The following is a 24,873-nucleotide window of genomic DNA, read 5'->3' as shown; positions in this document are numbered from 1 at the left end:
AGATCCCTTATTCAAACTTCTTGTACTGGTGATCCATTTCACACAGCAAGCCTCTGAGTGCAACCCCCTCGCACCTTTGCGTGCCTGTCCCTGGCCCCCATGAGCTCCCCACTCCCGCTTTGCCCCAACATCCGCACTGTGTCCTTTTCGCCCCAACTCTTGCGCGCACACGCACGCACACACACACACACACCCCCGCATCCACCTAGGGAAACAGGCCTGCTTGCCTGGAGCAGTTGGTATTATTGCTTGCTCCCACCTGGAAAGTGGCTCCTCCATGCACCCCTAGGAGGCTGTGGGGGGGGGAGGGGAACGAGGAGCAACATAAGGGCTCCCTGCATCCAAGTCTCTTTCCCCACTTGGGCTGCATAAGGGGAGAGCAGAAAGCAGCAGCTCCTGATGCTTGCCTCACAGCATTTTCCCATGTGGGGAAAGTGACCTAGATGCAGGGAACCCTGGCATTGCTTCTTGCTTCTCCCCCTTCTTCCCCAAAGCCTCTAAAGAGGCTCAGAGGAATATTGGGGGGATGGGGGGTGGAGGTGAGTAGTATCTGTGTATCACCGCTCGTCCCCTCCCCCCATGTTCCTCCACCAGGAGGAAGCAGGGAGGCTCATAACCCCATACCTGGTTGAGGTCGGGGCTCACAGCTCGTGATCCCCACATAACCACGTTGCAACCCCCAGTTTGACAAACAACAGAATAGAGGATGGCTTGCTTGCTGTTAGGTTAGAAATGTCTAGAGTTCCTGGAATTACAGGTTCAGATCATGGCAGTTGACTGTCCATTCATCATCACAGAACATTTGAGTTCTGTGGAATTTATTGTTGGCCTTAAAGAATGGAGGTCTTGCCTTCTTTGTATCAATATTAATGATCTTATTCCATTCCTTGTAAGAGTATACATGTGTTGTATGGCCAAAACTCACTCTTCATCTCTTCCTTTCCACTTTCTTTTCTCTCTCAGTTGACCAGAATGCTTTGTGCATGTTTTCTAGTTACTTACGTTCCTATTCCCAGAAGTGAATGAATTTCAGTGGTGAAATGATTCCTGCATGTCTTTAACTTTGAAAGGGTTTTGGGATGAAAAGCACTATATACATGTAACATTCTAAGGGTAAAGTCTTTTGATATAAGAGTAGAGATGGATAGAATGCTAAGGTAGGCTAGCTATGACACCAGTTATCTTCCAGTGGAGAGAAGAAAAACAAGCCCATTCATCCTAATGTATTATTGGGGTGTGTTTGTAGGTCATGACATTTTTTTTAGGATGTTACAAAGAAGTGCCACAGAAACTAGCCATCTTTTTCCCCCTTTATTTAACTATTGACAGTCTCCTTTAAAAATAGATTTTGCTACAGACTTCTGACACTCTATTAGGAAAATATGAAACCCTAACTTTTTATCTTTTCACAGTATTTTAAATATGTATAGTTATATCTATAAAATTAGAGTAAATCCTTGACTCAATCTCTTCTTTTTTTTAAATGAAGTATTCTTATTTTAATTAACAGGATGCAAATGCTATTAAAAAAATATTTAATATGAAAAAGACTGAAATTGAACATAATGAACTGGCCAAGTCAAGTCTTCGAATCAGGTACTGCAAGTAAAAAAAAAAAATGTTGTTTGAGGTCTGATTTACATGTATTTACTGATATTTATATTCTTAATTTTGCCAAAATAAAACCCTAACAAAAACCAGGAAATGATAAAATGATATCTACAATTAACTTCTTTGTTGTTGCTTTAAATTTTATAAACCATTGAAATGGATTTTTGAAATTAACTACTGAAATATACTGGGTAGGTGATATATTCCTACTTTTAAAATATATTTGGCAGTGAAATATATAGAGAGCCGGTCGGAGCCTGTAAAGCTAAAGTTGCAGCCAGATTCCAGTATATGTGTTTAACAAATAGACACAGGAGAGCGGGAGCAAGGAGCCTGAGGCTCAGAACCTCAAACTCTCACTGAGGTCAAATACCTTTTGAGGATGTAGGTGGGACTGCCCTTCTTCACAAGAGTTGCTGGATGGCCAAGGGCCTCCTATGTATCCTGAAGCACTGCAAAGAATTAGGGTGACCAAGGATTCTTTTTTGTGTGTGTGTGTGCGAACACAGAATTTTTTTCGGGAGGGAGCAGAGGAACAGCCCAAAATTAATTCATTCTTGTGCTCAGAAGTCATTTGGAGAGAAGCCCAGGATTTACTAACTCTCTTTGTACATGAAAATCTATTTTAATTGTGTTAAGGGGTAGAATTGTGTGCTGGTAGGGACAGAATTGGCTTATCAGTAGAAGATTTGGAAATGTAAATTAAATGGGTATGGCTTGTGGGAGAAGGAGTAGTGCCAGTATTTGTCATTTAGGCTATAGGGTTTGTCTTGAACAAGGTGTTGAAAGATTTTTTATTTTTTTTCTTGAAATCACATTAATTAGAAAAAAAAACTTCCCTCCTGCCCAAATCCTCACTCTTCAAAATAACAGTGTATGTGAACATTTTATGTGCATTTCTTACCTGAGAATATATCTAGACAGTCCCAGATCTCTCATAAGTTTCACTTGATATCTTTGGCAGTTCTCAAAGCTGGTGAGAACACACTTGCCAGGGTGAATTATAGTCTTTATCAGAAAAGCTAAGTGACGTCTTCCAAATGAGCCCAAGAGTTAACAGCCTCCTTGGCAGAAGGGGAATGTCTTCAGATATTTGCAAAGGACCTAGTTGGAGTACGTTTCCTCCTCAGAAGTAAATCTCTCCTCTTCTGAAGCTGTTTTTGTGGTAGGGTAGAGAACTCCACAAACATCCTTATATTACAGGGATGCAATATTTGTTGTAAAATTTTTTACCTTCTGTTATGAGTAACACCTAAGGTTAGTGTAAATTGAAGAGATTAGAGAAATATATTCTTTTTGCAGTGTTCTTGGTGCTTTTGACAGCACTTTGAGTGTACAGTAAGTTTTCACTGGTTGCATAAATCTTTCACTCGCAACAGCAGAGAGAAAAACTTCACAAAACAAGAAAATGTGTTTGTAGAATCACAAAAATTGATGATGATTCATGTGCAGGAGTAATTAAAACTTTTTTAACCATTTCTTTATAAAAAAATGGGCTAGATTACAAATTGATGGTGTCCCCTTTAAAATCTACTATAGCTCATTTAGACCCTGGCACTGCAAACACCTAATAAATGGGTAGCTCCACTGAAGTCAGTAGGTCTACACCTATGCTTAAGAATTTGCAGGATCAGGGCCTAAATGGTGACTCTCTGACTTTATTAGGAGTAATGGGGGGTGGGGATCAGAATCTTTCAGCGTTGGATACTGTACTTAATTTTGAGGCCAGCAACTGTTCAGATCTTCACGGTAGTGCTTTTTGTGCAAACAGGACTGACAAATAATTATATTCGTATTTGTTAATTGAATTCCTCTCGTACTGCCAACCCGTCTCTATCCCTTAGTTATTTTATTCGGCAAGGTTCATGTAATATTTTACCTTGTCTGTGACATTTTTACATAGCTGTATAGGGTCAGAACTTGACTTCGTGTCCAGAATAATTTGACAGCTCTCACCTTGATTCCTATACCTTTTAAAAAATTCTTTTTAAAAACTTTTTTGCCTTAAACAGGCAAAAAGAGCTTAAAAAAATTCTCCAAACACCTCATAACCAGTCTGAAGGAGAGAAAAATTTAATTAAAAAAAAAAAAAAATCCTTCCTGCTGTCTTGGAGAGTGCTATTGGCTGCCCTCAAGCACAAACCTGTTATCTCAAATCTCTTTTAATGTATTAAACTTCAGATGGTCATCTAGGTTTTTTTTTAAATACATGACTTCTTAATTCTTCCACCTTATCTGGGAATCTTTCACCTATACAGTATACTTGGTAAAATACCTCCTTAAATTATTCTAACCTATTTTTCCTTTTTAATTTTAAAAGTTTAACTTTATAATAACTCTTTCCTAATTTAAATACTCTAATCTATCTGATCATCATATCAAGAATAATCCCAATTTTGTGACTCTTCTCAGATGCACAGCCTTCATTCCATTCATCATAAGTTACCCCTTTGCAGAGCACCTTACTGTCTTTCTTTAGATAAGATGACCAATGTACAACAAAGTATCTACAACAGAATTTAGCACTGCTTTATTAAGTGATAACACAATATGGTTGGCTCTATATTGTTAAACTCCTCTCAATTCTTAGCAATATCCTGTTTGCCATTTCTGTTACTGCTGTATGCTGGACTGATAACTTAAATAAAGGTTCTGTCAGTATTTTTTTCTATCTTGTAAGCAAATTCAGCATAATTTACATTATGATTAACTTGGCGATTACTTATGCCTAAGTGCATCACTTTACATTTAGCTACGTAACATTTTATGTTCCTTCTCTGAGCCCTATTCAAGATTACTTTATGAAACAGCTACACCTTAGCTACATCTCTTCTTGGGTTTAAGGCGAATCTCTCTTTTTCTCCCTTTCTTTGGGTTGTTTCTTCTTAAAGGACTTCATCAAATTTGGCTGCTTCCAAAGTGACAGGTCCTTCCTCACAGGGTAAAGGCAGTGTTGGTGATGAGAGAAATTCTGCTAACAAATATTACCGGTAAGTAAATTGTCTGTTTTGGCGTGGATGCCGTCCAGTTAGTTTACTTTTTATTTATTTATTTTTGGCTGGTTGTCATTTGGAAAGGTTACAGTCGAAGCTTTTTGTTTATTTATTTATTTTTCAAATGTGAAGTGTTTTTAAATTAACTATCAGGCTTAATGACAAAGATAAATAATATTTAAAATATTTGATGTAATAATCCCTCCTTCCCAAATAGCATAATTTAATAGGTTGTTTACTTTAAATGGTTCTTATTATTTTTAGTGTTTTACTTAAATCAGCTATGGTTACATTTTGTTAAATGTGTATATTTCCTGGGAAATGTTCCAAAGAACAGCATCTTATATTTCATTACAAAACCAGACATGATAAAAGTATCAAAGATATGTATTGCAACTCAAAAAATATTTTTGAATAATTTTTAAAAAATGTAATATTAAAGAACAAAGAGAGGCAAAATGGAGGAGAAAACCCTTAAGGGAAAAGAGATAAATTTGGAATAGTGCTTAAGGATACTCAGTTGGCAAGATTACATGGGGCGTTCTGCCCTGTTCATCACTCAAGCGTTCTGGTACCTAGTATATTAAATACAATCACTCCCACATAGTAACAAGAAAATCATGACTTGGCAGGTACTTTCTAATTATTCATCTTGAACTGTTTTTTATTATGAATGGTAAATATTAAGAGTAGGGCAGAGGGTGTTGAGCAGCCTAAGCTTTAATTAACTATTGCAGTAGTTCTCCAACTTTTTGATTTGGTGGAGCACTTAATAAAATAGATGAAATCATGGGCCAGTGTCCTCTGCAAACGTCCCATCTTTTCTTGGGTTAGTCCTTTCTGCTCTTCTGGCCGTGGTTCTGTGGCCTTCTAAAATGACCTTCATATTCCCCCGATTGTCCACAGGACATAACTAAACAGTAGTTTGATATATACATTGCTTTTCTTTTTACTTTTAAAGTAACAAAAGATCAGTCCAAGGGGATCGTTTATCTGCAATAACCATGGCATTGCAATATGGATCAGAAAGTGATGAGGATGCTGCTTTGGCTGGTAGGAGTTAATACTTCACTTGTACCAATGTCAGTTTAATAACATTTACTGAATGACTGCAGAGATACTGACTTATTCAAATGTCTTTATGATACTTCCTTTGCTACTTTTCTGTACATTGCTGTTTCCAGATTATTTTGCATTGTTTCCAAAGCACGAAATGCAATTTCATTAATGCTGGTCCCTGGTTGCTAGAAATATAGATGAAATGTGCAGTTGGCAAGTGAAGGGAAGCCAAAATAACTTACCTGCTTTGATTTTGATTTTTGTTGTGTTGCAATCCATCCAGGCTTTATAAACTGGGAAAAGTGCTGCTTGTTTTTATATCGTTGTTTTAAATAGTAGAAAAGACACTGGATAGTCTTCTAGTATTGAATAGAGAAACACAGATTCTTACAAGTTCTCAGGTCATCAAACTTCATTCTTAGTAAAATGTTTTATTTCTGTCTGGCTGTTAAACTTTACTGTTGATCTTAAATGCTATGCTTAGACAATCCTCTCTTAAAGATTCTAATTTCCGGCATCAGCATAAACACTTGAAATCACAGCTGAATAGAGAACGCCAGCAAAAGATACTAGGTCTTATATTAACATACCTTAAGAATTCCATCTGGTTTACATAGACTTTTAGTAACAGGCAATGGGCTCATCAAACACAAAGTGATATGATGACAGCTCACCCATCTCTATATTAGATATCTATACGTGTTCCAAAACACCCAGTTCAGATAGCTTATCCTCCTCAGTTTTCTTTTTTCTGAGTTTTTTGTGTGTGTTTACTATTCATGTTAAATCAGACATGTTGGTATTTTTTTAAAAATAAAAATAAGACAGAACTTAGACAATTTATCCAGCCTCTACTAGCCTGAGGATTAAGCGTGCTACTCGGTAAAATCTCCTTTGTCTCTCCACCCCCTCACCTTGCAGCTATATAGACCTTGCAATTTAAAAGAATAAAACAGTTGTATAGTGGGGTTAGTGGTGACATGTGATCAATCAAATATCTCATTAATAACTTGTAAAATATGACTTATTTCCAAAGTAAAATAGATATAGTACCTTCTTTCCTTTCTTGGCTTCACTTCCTACCCTTTTTCTTTATTTTAGAATAGATCATGATATATATTTTCCTGAGTGGCCTTCATTGTCCATTTCCTTTTTCTCTCTAGGTCTCTCTCTTTTTCTGTCTCAGTGAAATATTTTTTCTTTTTTAATTTGTCCAGTCAGTCTCTCCCACAAGTCCCCTTACACATATCCCCTCATCTTCCTCAATTCATGCACAGAGCTTAGACATTTTACTATATACCTGTTAGCCAAAGACCAGTGTGAAAGATAGAATAAACATCCTGAAGGAGTAGTAGCCGGATGAGACACCAACCAAGCCCAGCCTCTGGGAAAACAGGATATGCTGTGATTCTTACCAGGGTGCTGTTCTTGAACTCTGATTGGAGACATGTTTTTCTTTTTCTTTTTTTTTTTTTTCCCCCCTGTATTCTTCCCAATCCAGAACTTCTTATCTGCTGCAAGGTTGGGTGAATGGCCTCTCTTACTCTACAATCTCCTCCAGCCTCCTTGTTGCTGTGATGAGGGGTTTTTCTTGTACACTGCCTCTCCTTCAGACTTCTGGCTGCTTCAAGGAGTTGGTGCTCTTCCCCACTCCTCCCAAGCGAACCTTCCTCTCAGCATCTGTTTTTGAGGGCCCTCCCTTCCCACAAATGACTCTGACACTTGCCTCTGCTGCTCAGAGCTGTACAGCAGTGGCAATTACAGTAGAGTGAAATTGATCTAATTGTCAGTTTCCCTACTGCCCCTCAATGTTCTGAAAAGCAGCACACACTGACAAGACCCTTGTTCTCTCTCTGCTGCAGCTTAGTAAAGCTCTGAGCAGCGTCAGCATCACTGGAACTATGCCTTCTGACTTTAGAAGATGTACTGCATTATCAACTTAATTTTGGCTCACATTTTTAAAGGCCTTCTTTTTTTGGGGGGGCAATTGTAAGAGATATATATTTAAATTAATTGTAGATGCTGCAGATGTCAGAGAGACTCTTGTAGGTAAGCTTTTGTACACAGTGGGGGTGAGTGGATTTTTCAAGCTTAGTAAAAAGATGCCTTTTTTTTCTATCGATTTCCAATCATTCCATATCAGCGATATCATTTCCAAGGACACTCAGGTTTTCAGCCATGGAGTGCAATACCTTAAGTGTTTAAATCTGTCAAGGATAGGGAGAAGTGGTTGTGGAATGAAATAGACAACAGGCAGTGCTTTTTTTAAAAAAAAACCACAAATAAACCTGTTGAATACTATGTAACTTGTTGGTTTAGTCTTTTCTACACCTGGCTTATATTTTGCCAGGTGGATAGACATGAAACCAACTGTCTAAAGTGAGCATAACTGATTATAATCTCCAAGTTTAGCCTCTTCCTAGTGCATGTTTGTGCTCTGACACCACTTTAAACAATCTGCAGTCTCGTTTTAAGGTGATAGGTGAACACATTTTTTGCTGCAAAATCTGCTTCCCTTTGACATTGGTCTCAATACATTCCTACCCACTTCTAAAAAAACAAGTGAAAACTTCTGTTTTTCAAGGGTCTTTTATAAGAAGTGCCTCACACATATTATTGCTACCCAAGTAAGGTGATCCTCATTAACTGAAAGTTAGTATTAATACTGCATTTATAAGCACCTGTCAGAATGACACGTATCTGTGGTGATATTTAAACCTTTTCCTTTTTTTCCTCTTTCCTTTATGGTTCTTACTCTGTTTCTTCCTTTAGGTTTTAGTTTGGAGGGTCTCTTGTTTTATTGTTGTACAGAACCCCCAGCTTTCATATTTAAATATAATACATTATTCTTATATTAATCAAGGGTGGAGGATTTTTTTATAAGTCTTCAGATTAGACAATGTCACTTGTCAAATGATTGTCAGTATCAAAATAATATGAAACTGGGACATGCCTGTTTAGCTTGTTTTTTCCTGACTTAACACAATGGGGTGGATTGATTTCTATTAGTGATTTAAATCAGCAAGCAGGGAACCTTGCTATAAATCTGTTTTAATCTTGATTTGCATTTGTACTCTTTAGTTATTTTCCTGGAGAAGTTGATTTTCAATAGTTAGCATAATTTGTTACTACATTTTGCTAACCAGGAGGATACACTATATATATATATGCAGTTATATAGCTTAACATATATGTGTTCAGCTTCTTAATAATTAATTTTTTTTATGATATTAGAAAATGGTGCATCATGCATTCCTTATTTACTGATGATTAATTTTTTTACTTGTGATTTGTGTCCAGCTGAATTTGTAAGGAAATTGAAATTCAAATAAAACTGCACAAAAACAGCATTTTAAAATGGAGTTTTATTAGTTAAATAAAACTACTTGAAATGTGCTGGTCACATAATTTTTTCTTATCAAAACATGTTTTGCATTTAAAACTAGCTGATTTATTAAACAAAGGATTATCTGTAGTTAGTGAATTGAAGTGTTTGGTTTTTTGGCCCCATGTCCTTCAAGATTTTAGGACGAATAGATCTCATCTTCTCTTGCAGCTAAATTTCAATTATACACCGGAAGAGTGAAAACAAGCTTTCCTGCTTTAACTCCCAGTCTGTTTCTCAACTTTGAATGAGCTAGTCATTGAACTTCCAAAATAGTTGAATAAACTGAAATGAGAAAAATATTCTCTGCACTTTCAGAAGGGTCTGCTGCTGTCAAAAGCTTGTTTAGCATTTAAATCTGGTTGCAGGTGCTTGGTCAGTGACTTCACCAGTTCAGTGGTTTAACTTCCTTTAAAACTGGTAGCAAATATGTACTGTGTGAAAATCATTTATTTCATATAATTCAAATAAATTTTAATAGATTTCAGTAAGCTTATACTTTAACATAGGTTGTCATAATTTCAACTTTAATTTTAAATAGGTTTAAATTAAATACATTTTTCTTTTAAAAAATAAAGTAAAACATCCATTTTGAATTTTTTTTATTCATTGAATTTTATCTATCCTGCAACACAAACATTTTCTAAAATGTTACCAAAAACCTGAAACAGGCCTTTCTTACAGGCTTCTCATAGCCTTCCAATAAGTAGTAGAAAGCCCAACAAGCAAGTGTTTCTAAATTGTGCTTGAGGTTGTTTTTGCTGTTGTGACCACACAGTAAGGGTGATCATCTGCCTGTAATGCTTCATGGTTTATACTCATTTTGGATGCAGAGGCTGGGCTATTCTTTCTGTCACACTCTGCAGAAGATGTTTAATGAGAACTTGTCACATAGTCTTTTTCCATCCCTTTCCAAATGTTCTTGCTGGGCATTCACCAGCCAACCTATTTAATTTTCTCACTGGGAAGGGGAAAATGAAAGGAGCACTGTCATTTTTAAAATGTTTAATAGAATGAACAATTTTCTTGTCTGTTCTACAGATAGACTTAAAATTCTTTGGATTTATATTACTAATTCTTTCCATCACTTTTTCCATTTATGTCATTAGTTTGCTTAAGCATTTATCTCAGCTTGGAGAATAACAATGAAATAGTCTGTTTCACTCTTCATTTTATGCTTGAGTGCTCATGCACTGCAAAATGCTACAGTATCTTGGGTTTAAAACACTACAGGGTAATATTTATTTTGTTTCAAATTTTTTAATTTTAATTAAAATAAACAGATTAATGGAAATATTTCTACTCATCTTAGGTTTTACAAAAACCTTAATTTTACAAAATTTAAATTGTGGACTTGATTTTACCTGACAGTGTGCTCTTAGTCATTTGTAGTTATTACCACAGTTAGTATAAAAGGATAGATACTGGAGAGGAGTGTTCTAATTTTAAAATTTTAGCTTATCAGATTAGTTGCATATAGATTAATTGCACGGTCTGTTATCATTGTTTCCCAAAGGTGGGGTAGGTAGACTGTTCTGGGTGTCTGTTCTGCATTAGTGGTGAGCATCTGCTTCAAGCATCTGCATAGCTATAGAGGAATACCCTCCCACTGCCTTGTGTCTGATTAGTCCGGGAGTTGTCATGCAGCTGAACACTCTTGCAGAGCATCAATTTCAGACTGGAAAGGAAAGATAACACTAGTGTGTTATGTGAACTGGCTGTCTCCTGACTTGTCATTTTTTTAATATGTCTTTGCTTAAATGGGATAGAAAGCTGAAACGTGGCTAGGCTATGCTGAACCATAATGATAATGTCTGCTGGAAACTTGGTATGAGCATTAGAGGACTATCTTTTGTGCAACTGATCCAATGGGACTCATCTACCAAGCTTTTATTCAGACTACATTGTGGGGGCCAGGAGGACTACTTTGATTATGGTAACTTTTATCTATACAAAAGTACATAAGAATCTAGTTTCTTTCTTTTTGTGTGGTACAATTAAATTACAACTGTTAAGTTATTTAGATGTTTTGTAGATTTAGTGATTCTGTACACACACGGGCGCACACATCTTTTCCTTATGGTTCATATTACAGTCTCTCACAGTATTTTCTTGGACTTAAATATGTATTTCTTGCTAATATCTCTTTCATGAGTCTTTAGTCCTGAAGTAAAATATATGGCTTTTATATATTTTGGGAGAGTAAGTTCTTCAGTACAGGTGTGATAATTTAAGGAGAAACATAAGAGAATTTTTCTCAACACATAAATGTACAGAATTATTTTGAACTTAATCATTTAAACTAATTTCCTTAGGCACTTCTGAACACCCCAGCCTCAATTTACTAATTTCTACTCTTATATAGTGACTTCTATTCCCAGCTGCTACAACCACTGTTTGCTTAACCTTAGGCAAGTCACTTAGAACAAAATTTTCAGTTGCAGGTCCTCTGCACATCTGAAATCAGGCACAAGCTGTTGCACATTGGACGCCCTTATATCAACGCATGCAATGTTCACAGATTTGTAAATTTTTAAGACTAGAAGTGACTGTTATAATTTCTAGTCAGACCTCCTACATAACACAGGTCAGAACTTCACCAAGGGATTCCTACATCAAGCTTATAATTTCTGGTTGAGCTAGAGCATATCTTTAAAAATACTTTCTGAAAATGTGCTTGTTAGCTTTGAGCTTCAGTTTCCCCTACTTTACAGGATTTTGAGGCTTGCTTAATTAATGCTTCAATAAGCACCCTGAGATGCTTGGATGGAGGACATTCTAAAACTACAGATTTCTTTATTAAAGGTTTAAGTAAGTACCTAAATACACAGAAAATAAAAACTACTGCAAATTTCTCATTCTATCTATCTCCATTACATACATTTCCATATCCATGTGAACATTAAAATGGAATGTGTAATCATCAGTTCAATCCAAGTATAAGCTATATTTGATTAAAATGTCATTGTTTACATTAGTTTCAGGACTTCTGAAAAAATAGAGCATCATTTTTTTTTTTTTTTAATTTTTTTTTTTTGTCCCTTGTTGAGTAAACACCACATTTAAAAACCAGCTACTTGGATTTATGTACATTTGAGAGAGAAGGGTGCTTTATTTCACAAACATGAGTGCCCTGACGTTAAGTGTTGAAGAGATATATGGACTCACACATTGAAACTCTTATTATATCTTGTTTAAATTCTTAGGATAGCCCAAAGAATTTGTTCCTGTAGTCGATTAGTTTTTTGTAATTGGACACCTCAGTTTAAAAAAAAAACCAGACATTCCTATGGGGAAGATAATCAAGTCCCTTTATGCTCATGAATGTCCAGGGGTGTGTAAGAGAAGTGCCATGTTGTCCACTCCATGTTATTTGATATTCATAGGTTTTGCAAATTATCTCACTTTCTAATATTTCTAAAGATTTTGACATATGCTTGCAGCATGAAGGGTTTGTAACATACTTTAATTGGGTTCATGAATGTTTCCCATGTTATTGAAGGATTATTCCTCCTTTCCCTAGAGGATTCCTTCAGCATCTTTCTTATGTGGATAGGGTAGGTATCTGGTATCTGGCAACAGATATTATGTCTCACCAACAGTGGATGGCTCCTGTCCAGGCAATGTTGTAATACTCCTGTGTGTGTTCTTACTCGCCTTCATTCGTGTGCATTCATTTCCATTTAGAAAAGTACAGAATGCAATCCTGTAGCAGGATGGCAATAATACAATTATACAATTGTAATTTAATGTTGGCTTGGTTATTAAATAAGCAGACAGCTGTTTTCTTCACCAGTTTGTGTTTGAGTGGTCTCAGTTTGTATTCTCAAGTATAGCACATTACAGTAATCCCATCTGATGGTGTCAAAGGCATGTGGTCTTCATCTGAAAAGAAAGCATGCAATCTGCTTGCCAAGTCACAGTCAATGCTCCTCTGAGCCAATGGCTTCTTGGGCTGACATGGTTAAGGGACGTCAGTTTCATAGTGAGCGGTACACAAGGGAGTGATGCAGCCAGCATCACATCTGTCCGCTTGGACTGTCCTAACCCAATGGGTCAGAAGTGTAGATAGGAAAAAAAGGGTTTTGGCTACTTATTTACCTGGTCATCCAGAAGTGGCAGATAACTTTGGGAGGGACATCATAAGTTATAAATCTGAGTATCAGAAAGTGGGTGAATTCCCTCACTTGACGGTCAGGCATTATCTCACTTATTTATTATTTTTGAAGTGACAGTCAAAACCACAGAGCTTTATTTGATTGCCCTTCGGTTTCTCTACTTCCTTTTCTCTTTTTTACAGCTGCTGCCCGTTATGAAGAAGGAGAGTCTGAAGCAGAGAGCATCACTTCCTTTATGGATACGTCTAACCCTCTTTATCAGCTTTATGATACAGTTAGAAACTGCCGAAATAACCAGGGTCAGCTTATATCGGAACCCTTTTTCCATTTGCCTTCCAAGAAAAAGTATCCCGATTATTATCAGCAAATCAAAATGCCTGTTTCATTGAAGCAAATCAGGTAAGAAAACACAGAGTGTAAACTACATTTGCTTGGCTTGAGTGTGTTGAAGAGCATCTTTCACTTCTGGCATCCTATACCATGAACTAATTCTTGAAGCCAATCATTTTATATCCATAATATGTCTTCGTAAGCGGATCCTACAGTTCCTGTGTGTTACATGGATTAGTTCTGCAACTGGTGTCATAGATGAAGTAGTTCAAACAATTCTTTGTATTTTGCCTTTCAGATTGGTCTGTATCCATCTTCTGACCTTCCTTTGTAGATGCATTCTGTTGTGTTTTAAATTTGTTTTAATTGAAATTAAGATGTGGGACTAATAGCTCTGAAGGTTGAGACTTCTTTTTACCAAACAGGTACAGATTGGGTAGTGATAGAACAAGCTTCCACACTGCACCATATTGTTCTTTATCCTTGACCTGGTGAGACCCCTGAATAGGAGTGAAAAGATGGCTTTATCTCTGGTCATTCTGTTGTCCCTCTGCTTGGACAACCACCAAGGTGTAAATTGTTACACTCTTTAGTGGTGTGAACTCTAGAAAGCTTACTGAGACTAATTGCTTCTTTTAGGCCACAGAATAGCCGTCAAATAATAATAATCATTCCCATTCATTACTAACTGAGGCTGGATTTGAGTTAGATGATATTAAGTCTGTAGGCCATACATAAATCCATGATCCATCAATACAGATGGTACTTATTGGTCAAAAACCTGACATGGGAATAGGACAAAAAAGCAGCATCTCATTCTAATGAGGTTAATTCATTCTTGCTCACAGTTGAGATGATTTGATGGAGCTTTTGAATGTACTAAATCATGATTTGTACCATACTTTATCTGATATGCCACAGTCCCTGTTAAAACCTCCTTCAGAGAACTTTGTGCCCTTATTATGCTATGATACAGTCAGGGACCTGATGATATCCTGGCTCCAATTGCAGCATAGGCAAGACCATAACTATATTCCCTAATGGTATGATCCCATTGAAATTAATGGCAAACCTCACATTAGTTGAATGGTGCAGAATGAGGCCCTAACTTGGCTAAAGCTTCAGACATATCTGTAACCCAGTTAATATATTGTCTGTTCTATAAATTGAAAGTATGTAGTAATGTGGTCCCCTAATTTGGTGAAAGTGTAGTCTAAATAGTGTTCTTCTTAAACCACAACATAACCAAAGGCATTTTTAATCAGTCAAAGGGTTTTGCAAGTGTGAATATAACAAATGTTCAAATGCCACAGTGATTACCATAAATGGCTTTAAGGCAATCTTTCACATAGGACTCAGTACAACTCCTAGCCTGATTGTATGAAATTAATCTTGTTAAAAGAAGCATGAAATATATAATGTATTTTATGGAGAGAGGAAATTCTAAAACTCCCCTTAAATTTTCAGGGGGATAGAATGTTTGAGCACTCCATAGGGTATTGGCTGTGTGACTACCATTAATAGCAATGAGAGAGAGAATTTCCTGGGACTAACACAGCTACAATAACAATGCAAGAAATAAATAGCAGTGTGACTCTCACAGTTAAATCCATGCATACTGTTTTCAAAATGTACAGTTGGTATCGGGAATGGAACAGATGAATAACTCCCCAGGCTGGGGCAGCCATGTTTCTGTTTTTCTTACAAAGTGGATAAAAGACACGTGGTTATCTGAGCTGCAAAAAAAATTCATACCAAAATAAAACATATTTCTGAAATAGGTGTGTAGCAAGGTGCTGCGGCCTTCCTCGGAGCCTGGGCCCGAGGAAGGGTCGCAACGCCCCTGCTGGGCAGAACAGGGTCCTACAGGCCAAACTGTGTGGCAACAGAGGGGCGGAGCCACGGCAGGAAGGGGGACTATAAAAGGCCGGCCCAGAAGCTCAGTAGAGAGGAAGCTGCCGCTGGAGGCAGACGTGTCTTCCCGGAGGCTGCAGCCTAGGCCTGACCGAGACCCAGCGGCTATTTGGAGCAACCGCCCCAGCGAGTGGAGAATCTAAAATCTGCCCAGATTGCTGGGCCCGAGTGACTGGAGAGGGCCACTGAGCCCTAGTGATTGTAAAGGGCCACCGAGCCCTAGTGATTGGGTGAGGCTGCCAGGCCCTAATAGCTAGAACGAGCCACCCAAGACTCCTGGGTGGAAAATACACCCTGAGGCCTGCCCTGACCTGGAGGAGCTGCCTGATGCTGGGGACCCCCAGTAGCTGACAACCCTGTGGACCGGAGGAACCCCTGAAACCTTGTGACCTGGAGGAGCTGCCCTCCGCTGTCGACGCAGAGGAGTTCCCGGACCTGCTGCCGGTTGACGGTGAAGGAATTGTGGGACTGCCACTCGCCTTCTACCCCAGCGACCTGGAAGGAGACTGCTTCCTGCAGGTACCCGGGGACAGGGTGGGAGGAAGTGGCCCAGGGACAGCCGACTAGCAAGTGGCTGAGTCAGGAACCCCATCAGCGTGTTGCGGCTGGAGCCCCGCTGATTCAGTGGCAAACGGCTTTGCCACTGATAGGGCCCTGGGCTGGGACGCAGTGGAGTCGGGTGGGCCTGCGTCCCCCTCCCCCCTTCCCTAACCACCCCAGAAGGGAGTGCTACCCTCTGCATTTGGGAGACAGAGGATCCCGAGCTCTACTGGCCCCACCTGCCTGCAAGACCGGGGACCCCAGACTGCTGTACTAGCCCTGCCTGTGGGAAGGTCGGGGGCAATAGACTGCTTTGCCTGCCGCACCCTGCCTGAGGGCCAGGGGCACCAGACCGCTTGCTAGCCTGCCCCGCTGGGGGCTGGGGCTAAACACTTGTAAACGGACACTGTCTATTCCCCTAAAGGAAGGCGCTGTGGCCTTCCTCGGAGCCTGGGCCCGAGGAAGGGTCGTGACACCCCGGCCGGACCGTGCCACCGGTCTACAAAGTGACTTGCACTCATTACTGCCTAAGAGCCCAGAAAAGAGAGGGGTGCATGCATCCATTTTAGAAACTCCATGTTGACACAGTGTATCTTTAGTCTGAGGCCATAAAAGGATTCATGTACAATAAAAATCACGGGCTTAAATAGGCTTGGGCCTTTGGCCAGTTGAAAAATAATTGGTCAGTTGACAGGTCAGAGATTGACAAATATTGTCAAATAACGTCAAAAATGGTCAAATATTTTAAAGCATTGATTTAGCAGAATAGTAACAAAAAAGAGTAAGACTTTATGGTCTTAACCTTATGGCATGTCTACCTTGAGCAGTAATATGGATTACGGGGGTCTGATTTCTAAAGCACACTAATGTGTGCACATTAATTGGTCTGTGTAGACCCTGCTGGTGCAAACTATGTTCTGTAGTGTGCTTTAGCATACATTTTTAGTTCACACCAGCAGGGTACACATTCAGACCTGTTAATGTATAACACATTAGAGCATTGTAGAAATCATGCACCTGTAGTATGCATTATTGATCCATGTCAAGAAGGCGTTTGGTAGTTCTCCTTAATTCCAATAAACAAGTTTAATTAAGTTATTTTAATTCAGAAAAATGTGAAACATAATGAAATGAAGTTCTAAAAATTGAAAGAATAATAATTAGTAATTTTTTTTAGCAATGTTGGTTAGCATTTAAATGTGAATATTATTCAAGACTAAACAGTTACAAAAGAAAAATGAAATTAGACAGAAATAAAACACACAGCATAGCATAGTAAAAAAGTCTTTTTAAAATGCACTTGTGCTAGGTAGACAGACAGACAGCTCTTGAAGCATCTTGCTTTTCATTATGTTTATTTGAGGAGATGTCATTTGGCTGGTAATATGTGTGGGGAATGTGGGGGTTATGAAGGGGATTTTTGTTGAGAGGGGTGAAGTGGGTGTTTATTTACCTGGACATTTAGTGTGTGTAGATTGTTTGCTTTGCTGAGGATGGGGAAGGTATTGAGGGGGTTTAATAGCTGTGATGCTTTAGTTTTTTTAAGGTGAAGCTTAATGGCTGTGCATCTCTTCTCTTTATATTGGGGGAGGAGGTTAAATGACTGTGACCCCTCTTGTCCCTCCCCACTGCCTTCTGAGTTAATTTCCAGAGTTTGTCAGTTAGATTGTAAGATGTTCAGATCAGGGACTGTGTCTTTTGACTTGTTTAATGTATAAATAAAGATACACGTACAATGCTCTAGAAGATTCCTACCAATCAAGATGTTCAGCTTTCAGTTAGTTCACCTTTTCACCAACAGGTGGCATTAGCATGTAATAAAGAGTGGTCACAATATTTAAATAAGCTTGTGAGCAAACCAAACCATGATACAGTCAAAAAGGTAGGCTGTTGCCTACCTCATGACATTCTTGCTGGAATATTTGAGCATGGCTGAATAATAAGCAATAAATTGACTGACTTATACCAATTCAAAGTCAAAGGAGCTAAAACTCATGCTTTGACTTTAGAGATACAGGGCCAGATTCTGAACTTCTTTATATTGGTTTAAATCCAGAGTAAGTATAACTTAAAGGGAGTTACTTTTCTTGTAATTTATTGTAAGTGAGATCTGAATCTGTCCAGGGGTATTTTTTTTTATGTACAACATCTTCATATTATTACTTTATACACACACACATATAATACTGTTGCAGCAATTAAATTAATTAATGCAGCTTTGGTGTTGTGTAAATATTTTTTTATTCAAACTAAAGAGAAGAACCTGAAATTCATGTATGCTGTATCCAGCAAAAATGAATTTTCATATTAACTTTATCTTTTTCACTGAAAAGTGAAGTATAATATTTATCATAGGCTGCTGCATCTTGGTTAAACCTTGCATTATAGTCAGTCAGCACTTAAATTACCATCTAATCTTTGCATATTTGTATGCACAAAAGTTCTTCCAAAGGCATATGTATACTTAAATGCACATTAGTTTAACTATATAAAGATTTGCATTCTATAGAGAAAATAAAGCAGATTGGGTCCTAACAATACTTTTTTACATCTTGAAAGTTCTTTGTATGTGTTAATTAATTTTGTGAGGTATGTATGTAAATAGTATATCTTCAATTCACAGATCGGGATACAGAGACAGAAAAGTTAAATGTCCTAGAAGATAGAAGTCAGTAGCAAGCAAAGTATGGGACTCCTTGCTCCCTACTCAGTCAGCTAGACTATAGTTTCGCAACCTGTGGTACGCGTACCCCATTGGTACGTGAGACACAGGCTAGGAGTATGCGGCAAAAAACCCAGTGAAGAGAGGCAAGCGGCAGCCGCCGACTTCTGGGGAAACCAGGTGGCAGTTGCCCGGTCCCAGCTCGGAGGCAGGCGGCAGCTGCCAGCTTCTGGGGGAGACTGGTGATGGCAGCTGACGGCTTCCTGTCTGGTCCCACCTCCTAGCTGGGAGGTAAACAGCAGCTGCCCCAGTCCTGGGAAGTTGGGCAGCAGTCACTGGCTTTTTGGGAAGCTGGTCGGCAACCGCCCACGTCCTACCCGGTCCCAGCTCCGAGGTGGGAGCCTGGTGGCAGCCTCCTGCACCCTACGAGCTGGGTTCACAACTGGGTGGCTGCCACCCATGCCCCGGCTCTGAGCTGAGAAACAGCTTCCCGCGCCCTGGCTTGAAGACGGGCAGCAGCCACCTGCCCATATCCCTGGGTCCCAGCCTGCACAGAAGCCTCCTCTGCCCCGGCTCGGAGCAGGTGGCAGTCACCCACCTCCTGGGCTGGCAGCCAGGCGGCGGCCACCTACAACTTGCCCAGATGGCAGCTCCCCTCCCCGGCTCAAAGCCCAGTGCCCAGAAAGCAGGTGGAGAGTCCAGTGGCTTGCCCAGTCCTGGAGCTTGGCTCTACCTGCAGGCTCACTTGTCAATTTCACTGCTCTAGTTGAGCAGTGAAATTGACAACTATGACAGCCCCAGATTTTACCAGTATAAAAATGTTAAGAGGGACCCACATAGTGTGATTTGCCCCAGGCCCGCACCCCCCTAGGCCATGAGGAGCACTGCTATCCACTCTGGGCCGCTAGTGCCTGCTCAAAGCTCACAAGTTTCCGCCTGTGTGAGGAGAACACCTGTGTGAGGAGAACACCACCTGACCCTGCCATGAGGCCACAGTGATCCCTATATGGAGGAAGGGAAGGAAGAAGGAGGGGAGAAACAGCAGGGGGGTTTGAGATCTACCACAAGGCACACAGCATTGCAGAACTCAGAATTCTCCTGCTTTATGAGAAAGACAATCGTCCAGCAGTAAAGGGGGAAAAGATTGTATTTCTCAGAGTGGAAAATTGAGTGTTGGGGTACTTATTAAAATTTTCAGAAGTTAGGGGGTACTTGCAACTTAACAGGTTGAGAAACACTGAGCTAGACCATGTCGCCAGAGTGGGCCTCTAGGATCCATGAAGTTTTTGGCCATGCTCGTGCTCTCTCTCCCCTCCATCCTCAGGTCCCCAAATTTGGGGGAGGATTATTTCATTTTTCATTATTAAAGCTAATTTCAAGTTCTCTCTGAAATGAAAGGAAACCTGGAGCCTTGAAATCATAAAGCTGATTGTTCACTAGAGGAGAAAGTTGGTCATAGTGAGTGTCCTTTTAAAAGAAACCGTCATTTACATTCTACCCAGCCCAGTCACTCCAGATGATGCCCGACGATGGTCTTGTGAGCTTGTGAAACAGTCTTTTGAGCTCTGGATTCATGGTCATGTTTGGATGTGGGAAGTAGTGTTACTTGTGCTGCTGGATGGCACTGGTCCTCTCACTGCAAGTGTTCTCCCAGCTGGCTGCTGACAACAGAACTGGCTCTTCTGTTGAGCTGTTGTTTTGGCACCTGGAAAAAGAGTTCTGGCACAGTATATTATTGAGAGATGGTATTATCTAGTGGAATTGAGCACAGACTAAACAGAGAACAAGAAGACAGAGAGAGATAACAGGTGGGAGTAAAGCAAACAGAACAGAAGAAGGGTAAGAGAGGTAGAAAAGAGTATAACCGGGAAGAGAACAAGTATGACTGACAGAGGATAGAGCGAATGAGTGAGAGAGAGAATAAGTGTAAGGGGGATGCATCTGATCTGAGAGTGCACAGACGAAAGAAACAGTAGGTAGGATGGTATGGGGATTGATTGGGTTAGGCATAGAAGGAAAGAGAGGAGAGAAGTAGGGTCTGGTAGAAAGGGAATCAGAAAAAACGAGTTAAATTTGCTATGATAAGATTAACTCATACTCATTTTTATTGAATATCTCTGGCACACATTGGTTTCTATAAGTTTGGTAAATGGTGAAGGGCTAGTTATTTTGAGAATTTAAATTAATGATGTTGGCTACTCTGGATTCTATAGTTAAATAATTGAAGGAACAGACAGGAAATCATTTAAAATTCACCATAATGTGAGCACAGTCATCTGGGAAATTGGGCATACCGGAACTTTAGTTTACTTCAAATAATTGTCCTTCAAATGAAATTTTAAAATGTTGGCAACTATGTATAGGTGCTGGAACTGGGGATGCCGCCGAAACACATGGTTTCTGCCTTCAGCACTCCCATTATAAAAATTGTTCTTCTTCTTCTTCGAGTGCTTGCTATGTCCATTCCATCTCAGGTGTGTGCACGCATGTGCATGGTTGTCGGAGATTTTTCCCCTAGTGGTATCTGTAGGGTTGGCTCTAGTGCCCACTGGAGCTGTGTGCATATGTACCAGTATAAGGGGCACTGGTCCTCCACCCTCAGTTCCTTCTTACCGTCCATGAGGGTTGCTGGAATGTCTTCTCTCTCTTGCTCTGCAAGACTCTTCTGTTAGTGGCTACTCAAATAGTTTTAGTGTATATAGTATTGTAAATATTAGTATATATAGTAGATAGTTCAAATTAGGTCCCTGTCATCAAGGGACTTTGTGTTCCAGGTTTGGGCATGCCTCGGTCTCTGGGCTTCAAACCCTGTGCCTCCTATGGGAAGCACATGCCAGTGAGTGACCTCCCTGCTGACTGTTTGAAGTGTCTGGGGGCATTGCATGGAAAGGACAGGTGCCATATCTGTAGAAGCTTTAAGCAGCAGACAAGGAAAGAGTGGGACATTAGGCTTAAGGCGATCCTGATGGAAGCCGCTCTAAGGCAGGTCTTCGAGCCCAGCCACTTTAACTCGGCTCCAAGTATGTCGGCGGCAGTGAGAAGTGTATCGCCAACACAGAGTACTTCTCTGAACCGTTTCCCGTCCTCAGTGCCGAGAAAGTAGCACAAGAAGCAATGAACTGATGGGGTGGTTGCCTGTTTCACAGATGGACAAACAGGCAAAAGGAGTGAGACCCATGCCAGGCCACTGTGCCATGTTGGCACCTGCATCATCACCATCAACTCTGCAGAAAGCATTGAGTCCAGTGCATGACCCACTGACTATTCTTGGGGAACACGCCAGTCTGGCTATTCTGTTGACACCGGAAGCCTTCCAGGCAGCCAAGGACCTGCTGTCCCAGCCCGTTTCCCCCCACACCATTGGGGGATAGAGCACCTGTTAGCAGGAAAGAGCAGGTGGTACCAAGCACTTTCTCAGTCCCAGGGCTGCAAATTTTGTCTATGGGCAAGCCACATATGCTACCAGCGCCCCGTCCCCCATCACAGCAGCGTCCCCAAAACGTTACTGGCCTTTGGAACGACACCTCTCCCCAGCACAATGCAGATCCCTGGCCCAGTACCAGTCCCAGGGCCTGTGAGGATCGCCACTGCAATGCTGGTCCCTGGTAGGATGCCAGTCCTGGTTGCATCATCAGTTCTTGAGGCAGTACCATCCCTTGCATCACTGGCACCCGATAGAGACGGAAGCTGGCACGGCCCTGCTGTGGTCACTGGGTGACAGCTCCTCCTCAGATACTGAGGAGAAACCGTGGAGCCTCATAGACATGGGTGGCACCCAGTCTACCCACCCATGGGCTCTGGACTGCCAGCTGGTGTGTGGCTGCCTGGCCATATTGGAACCCCTGGGGGTTCCCTCCAGTGCAAAGACCACCCTTACACTAGTCAGGCTTGATAGCCTCCAAGAGACTGGGCACTGGACCTGCACACTCGGCACCAGACCACGATTCCGTCACTGATCCAGGTACCAAAGCCCAAGAATTGCCCCTGGGAGACATAGCGGAGGAGGAGGAAGGAGCCCTTTCCTCCATACAAACCTTATCATCATCCTCCCTGGATGAGATAGTGGTAGGACTCATTGGCCTCCTACTGCAGATTGAATTTAAGGCCCACCAGGACCTTCTCAAATGAGTCACATCCAATCTGGGTCTAAAGGTGGAGGATCTCATTGAGACCTTGTGCACCTTAATAGACATCTTGGTGATGGCAGCCCCAGCTAAGGTTGCATTATCTATTAATGAGGCAGCGCTAGATCCCGTTAAGGCCCTTTGGCAAACTCCCTCTTCCCTGTCTCCTACATCAAAAAGGGCCGAGAAAAAGTACTATGTGCCTGCTAAAAGTTTCGACTGTTGGTTCTTCCACCCTCCCCTGGGGTTTCTGGTGGTAGCTGCAGCCAATGAGAGGGACATGCAGGGGCAGGTGAGTGCCACTCCCAAACACAAGCATGCGAAGAAGCTGGACCTTTTCTGGAGGAAAATGTATTTGACAGAAGCTTGCAGCTGCGTGTTGCCAACCAACAGGCGCTGTCGGGGGCGTTATGATTTTAACTTGTGGGACTTCCTAGGTAAGTTTAAAGACTCCTTGCCCCAGGAGTCTCAGCAGGAGTTTGTCGCCCTCTTGAAAGAGAGTAACCAGGACCAGCCAGGACCTCTTTGCAGGTGGCTTTGAACGTTGCAGACAATGGCCTCTACAGTCACAATGAGATGCTGCTCCTGGCTTCAGTCTTCAGGTCTGCCCCCAGGGCCTCCTGATTGAGGGCTCAGCCTTCTTCTCAGAACAGACCGACACAAGGCTCCATGGGCTAAAGGACTTCAGGGATACCCTGCACTCCCTGGGGCTGTACAGGCCTTCCTCATCTAGGAAGTGCTTTAGACCACAGAAACCCCCATGGTTCTCGGGGCCTCAGAGACATGAGCCCTATAAGAAAAAACATAAGAATTATAAACAGCATCATCCATTCCCACAACCCTCAGCCTCCCAATCCAGGCCTCAGAGATCCCCGGACAGGCCCAAGCAGGCCTTTTGAGGGTGTGCCTGGAAGCACTATATCAGACTCCGTTTTTACGATCTCCAACCTGGTCCCCCCTTTATTTTTAGACTGGCTGTCACCATTCAGCCAAGCATAGGCTACTGTAACATCAGACCACTGGGTCCTCAACATGGAGATGTTTGGGTACATCCTTCCGTTCTTGTCTGCCCCTCCATCCCACCTCCCATCCCCGTCCCTCTTCAGGGACCCTCTCACGAGCAATTCCTTGTCCAGAAGGTGCAAGCCCTCCTAAATATTGGGGCTCAGGAGGAGGTCCCTCCAGACAAGAGGGGGAAGGGGTTTTATTCCCAGTACTTCCTAATACTGAAGGCAAAGGGGGGGCTTTGGCCCATTCTGGACCTGCGTTGCCTCAACAAATATCTCAAGAAGCTGAGGTTCCGCACGGTCTTCCTAGCCTCTGTCATTTCCACCCTTGACTCAGGAGATTGATATGCCACCCTCGGCTTAAAGGATGCTTACTTTCACATCTCCATATTCCCTGGCCACAGGTGATTTCTAAAGTTTGTGGTGGGCTGTCGCCACTTTCGGTTTACTGTCCTACCCTTTGGCTTGTTAGCAGCTCCTAGGGTTTTTACAAAATGTATGATATTCATAGCAGCTTACCTCAGGTGCTGAAGAGTTCAGGTTTACCCCTATCTCAGTGACTGGCTCATCAAGGGTTGCTTGCAGGCACAGATGCAACTCAACATCAGAACAGTCTGCACCACCTTTCAAAGGCTGGGCCTGCTGATAAACGAGCAAAAGTCAACCTTAGTCCCAAGTGGACTTGTTCACAACCACGCAGAATAGGAAGTGCCCTCAGTTCTGCTCATGGAACGGGCACAGTCTGGTCTTAATCTCAAATGCCTTCCTGATTCTATGATCCTTTTGTATGCTTTTCCATTGATTCCTCTGGTTCACAAAGTCCTTCTGAAAATCAAGCAGGACAAGGCAAAAGCTATTCTCATAGTGCCGGCGTAGCTATGACAGTACTGGTTCATCACACTGCTGGACCTGGCAATAGCAGAGTCCCTCAAGTTCCTGTTCTGCCCAGGCTTAATTTCACAGAACCACAGTGGACTGCCCCACCCAAACCTCGCCACTCTGCACCTGACAGCTTGGTTGCTGCATGGTAAAACCCTGAGGAGCAAGCCTTCTTGAAGCAGATTCGGCAGGTCTTACTGGGCAGCAGGAAGCCTTCCACCAGAGCGACTTACTTGGCTACGTGGAGACGA

General features: G+C 41.2%; 1 protein-coding gene across 6 annotated transcripts in view; it reads left to right on the top strand.

Moving 5' to 3' along the window:
- PBRM1 (polybromo 1) overlaps nt 1–24,873 on the top strand; it is a 99,766-nt gene that overhangs the window by 19,252 nt on the left and 55,641 nt on the right. For all 6 annotated transcript variants that reach the window (XM_067568064.1, XM_067568063.1, XM_067568061.1 and 3 more), the window contains exons 9-12: nt 1,511–1,596; nt 4,503–4,601; nt 5,566–5,657; nt 13,349–13,565. In XM_067568064.1, the coding sequence (XP_067424165.1) occupies nt 1,511–1,596; nt 4,503–4,601; nt 5,566–5,657; nt 13,349–13,565 (494 nt within the window). The remainder of the gene's footprint in view (nt 1–1,510; nt 1,597–4,502; nt 4,602–5,565; nt 5,658–13,348; nt 13,566–24,873) is intronic.

The sequence above is a fragment of the Emydura macquarii genome, unplaced genomic scaffold (assembly GCF_026122565.2).
Source record: "Emydura macquarii macquarii isolate MOO-44397 ecotype Brisbane River unplaced genomic scaffold, CSIRO-AGI_Emac_v2 contig_2846, whole genome shotgun sequence".
NCBI classification, from domain to species: Eukaryota; Metazoa; Chordata; order Testudines; family Chelidae; genus Emydura; species Emydura macquarii.
Note: the sequence above shows the minus strand (reverse complement) of the source record. Positions and strands in the feature narration are given on the sequence as shown.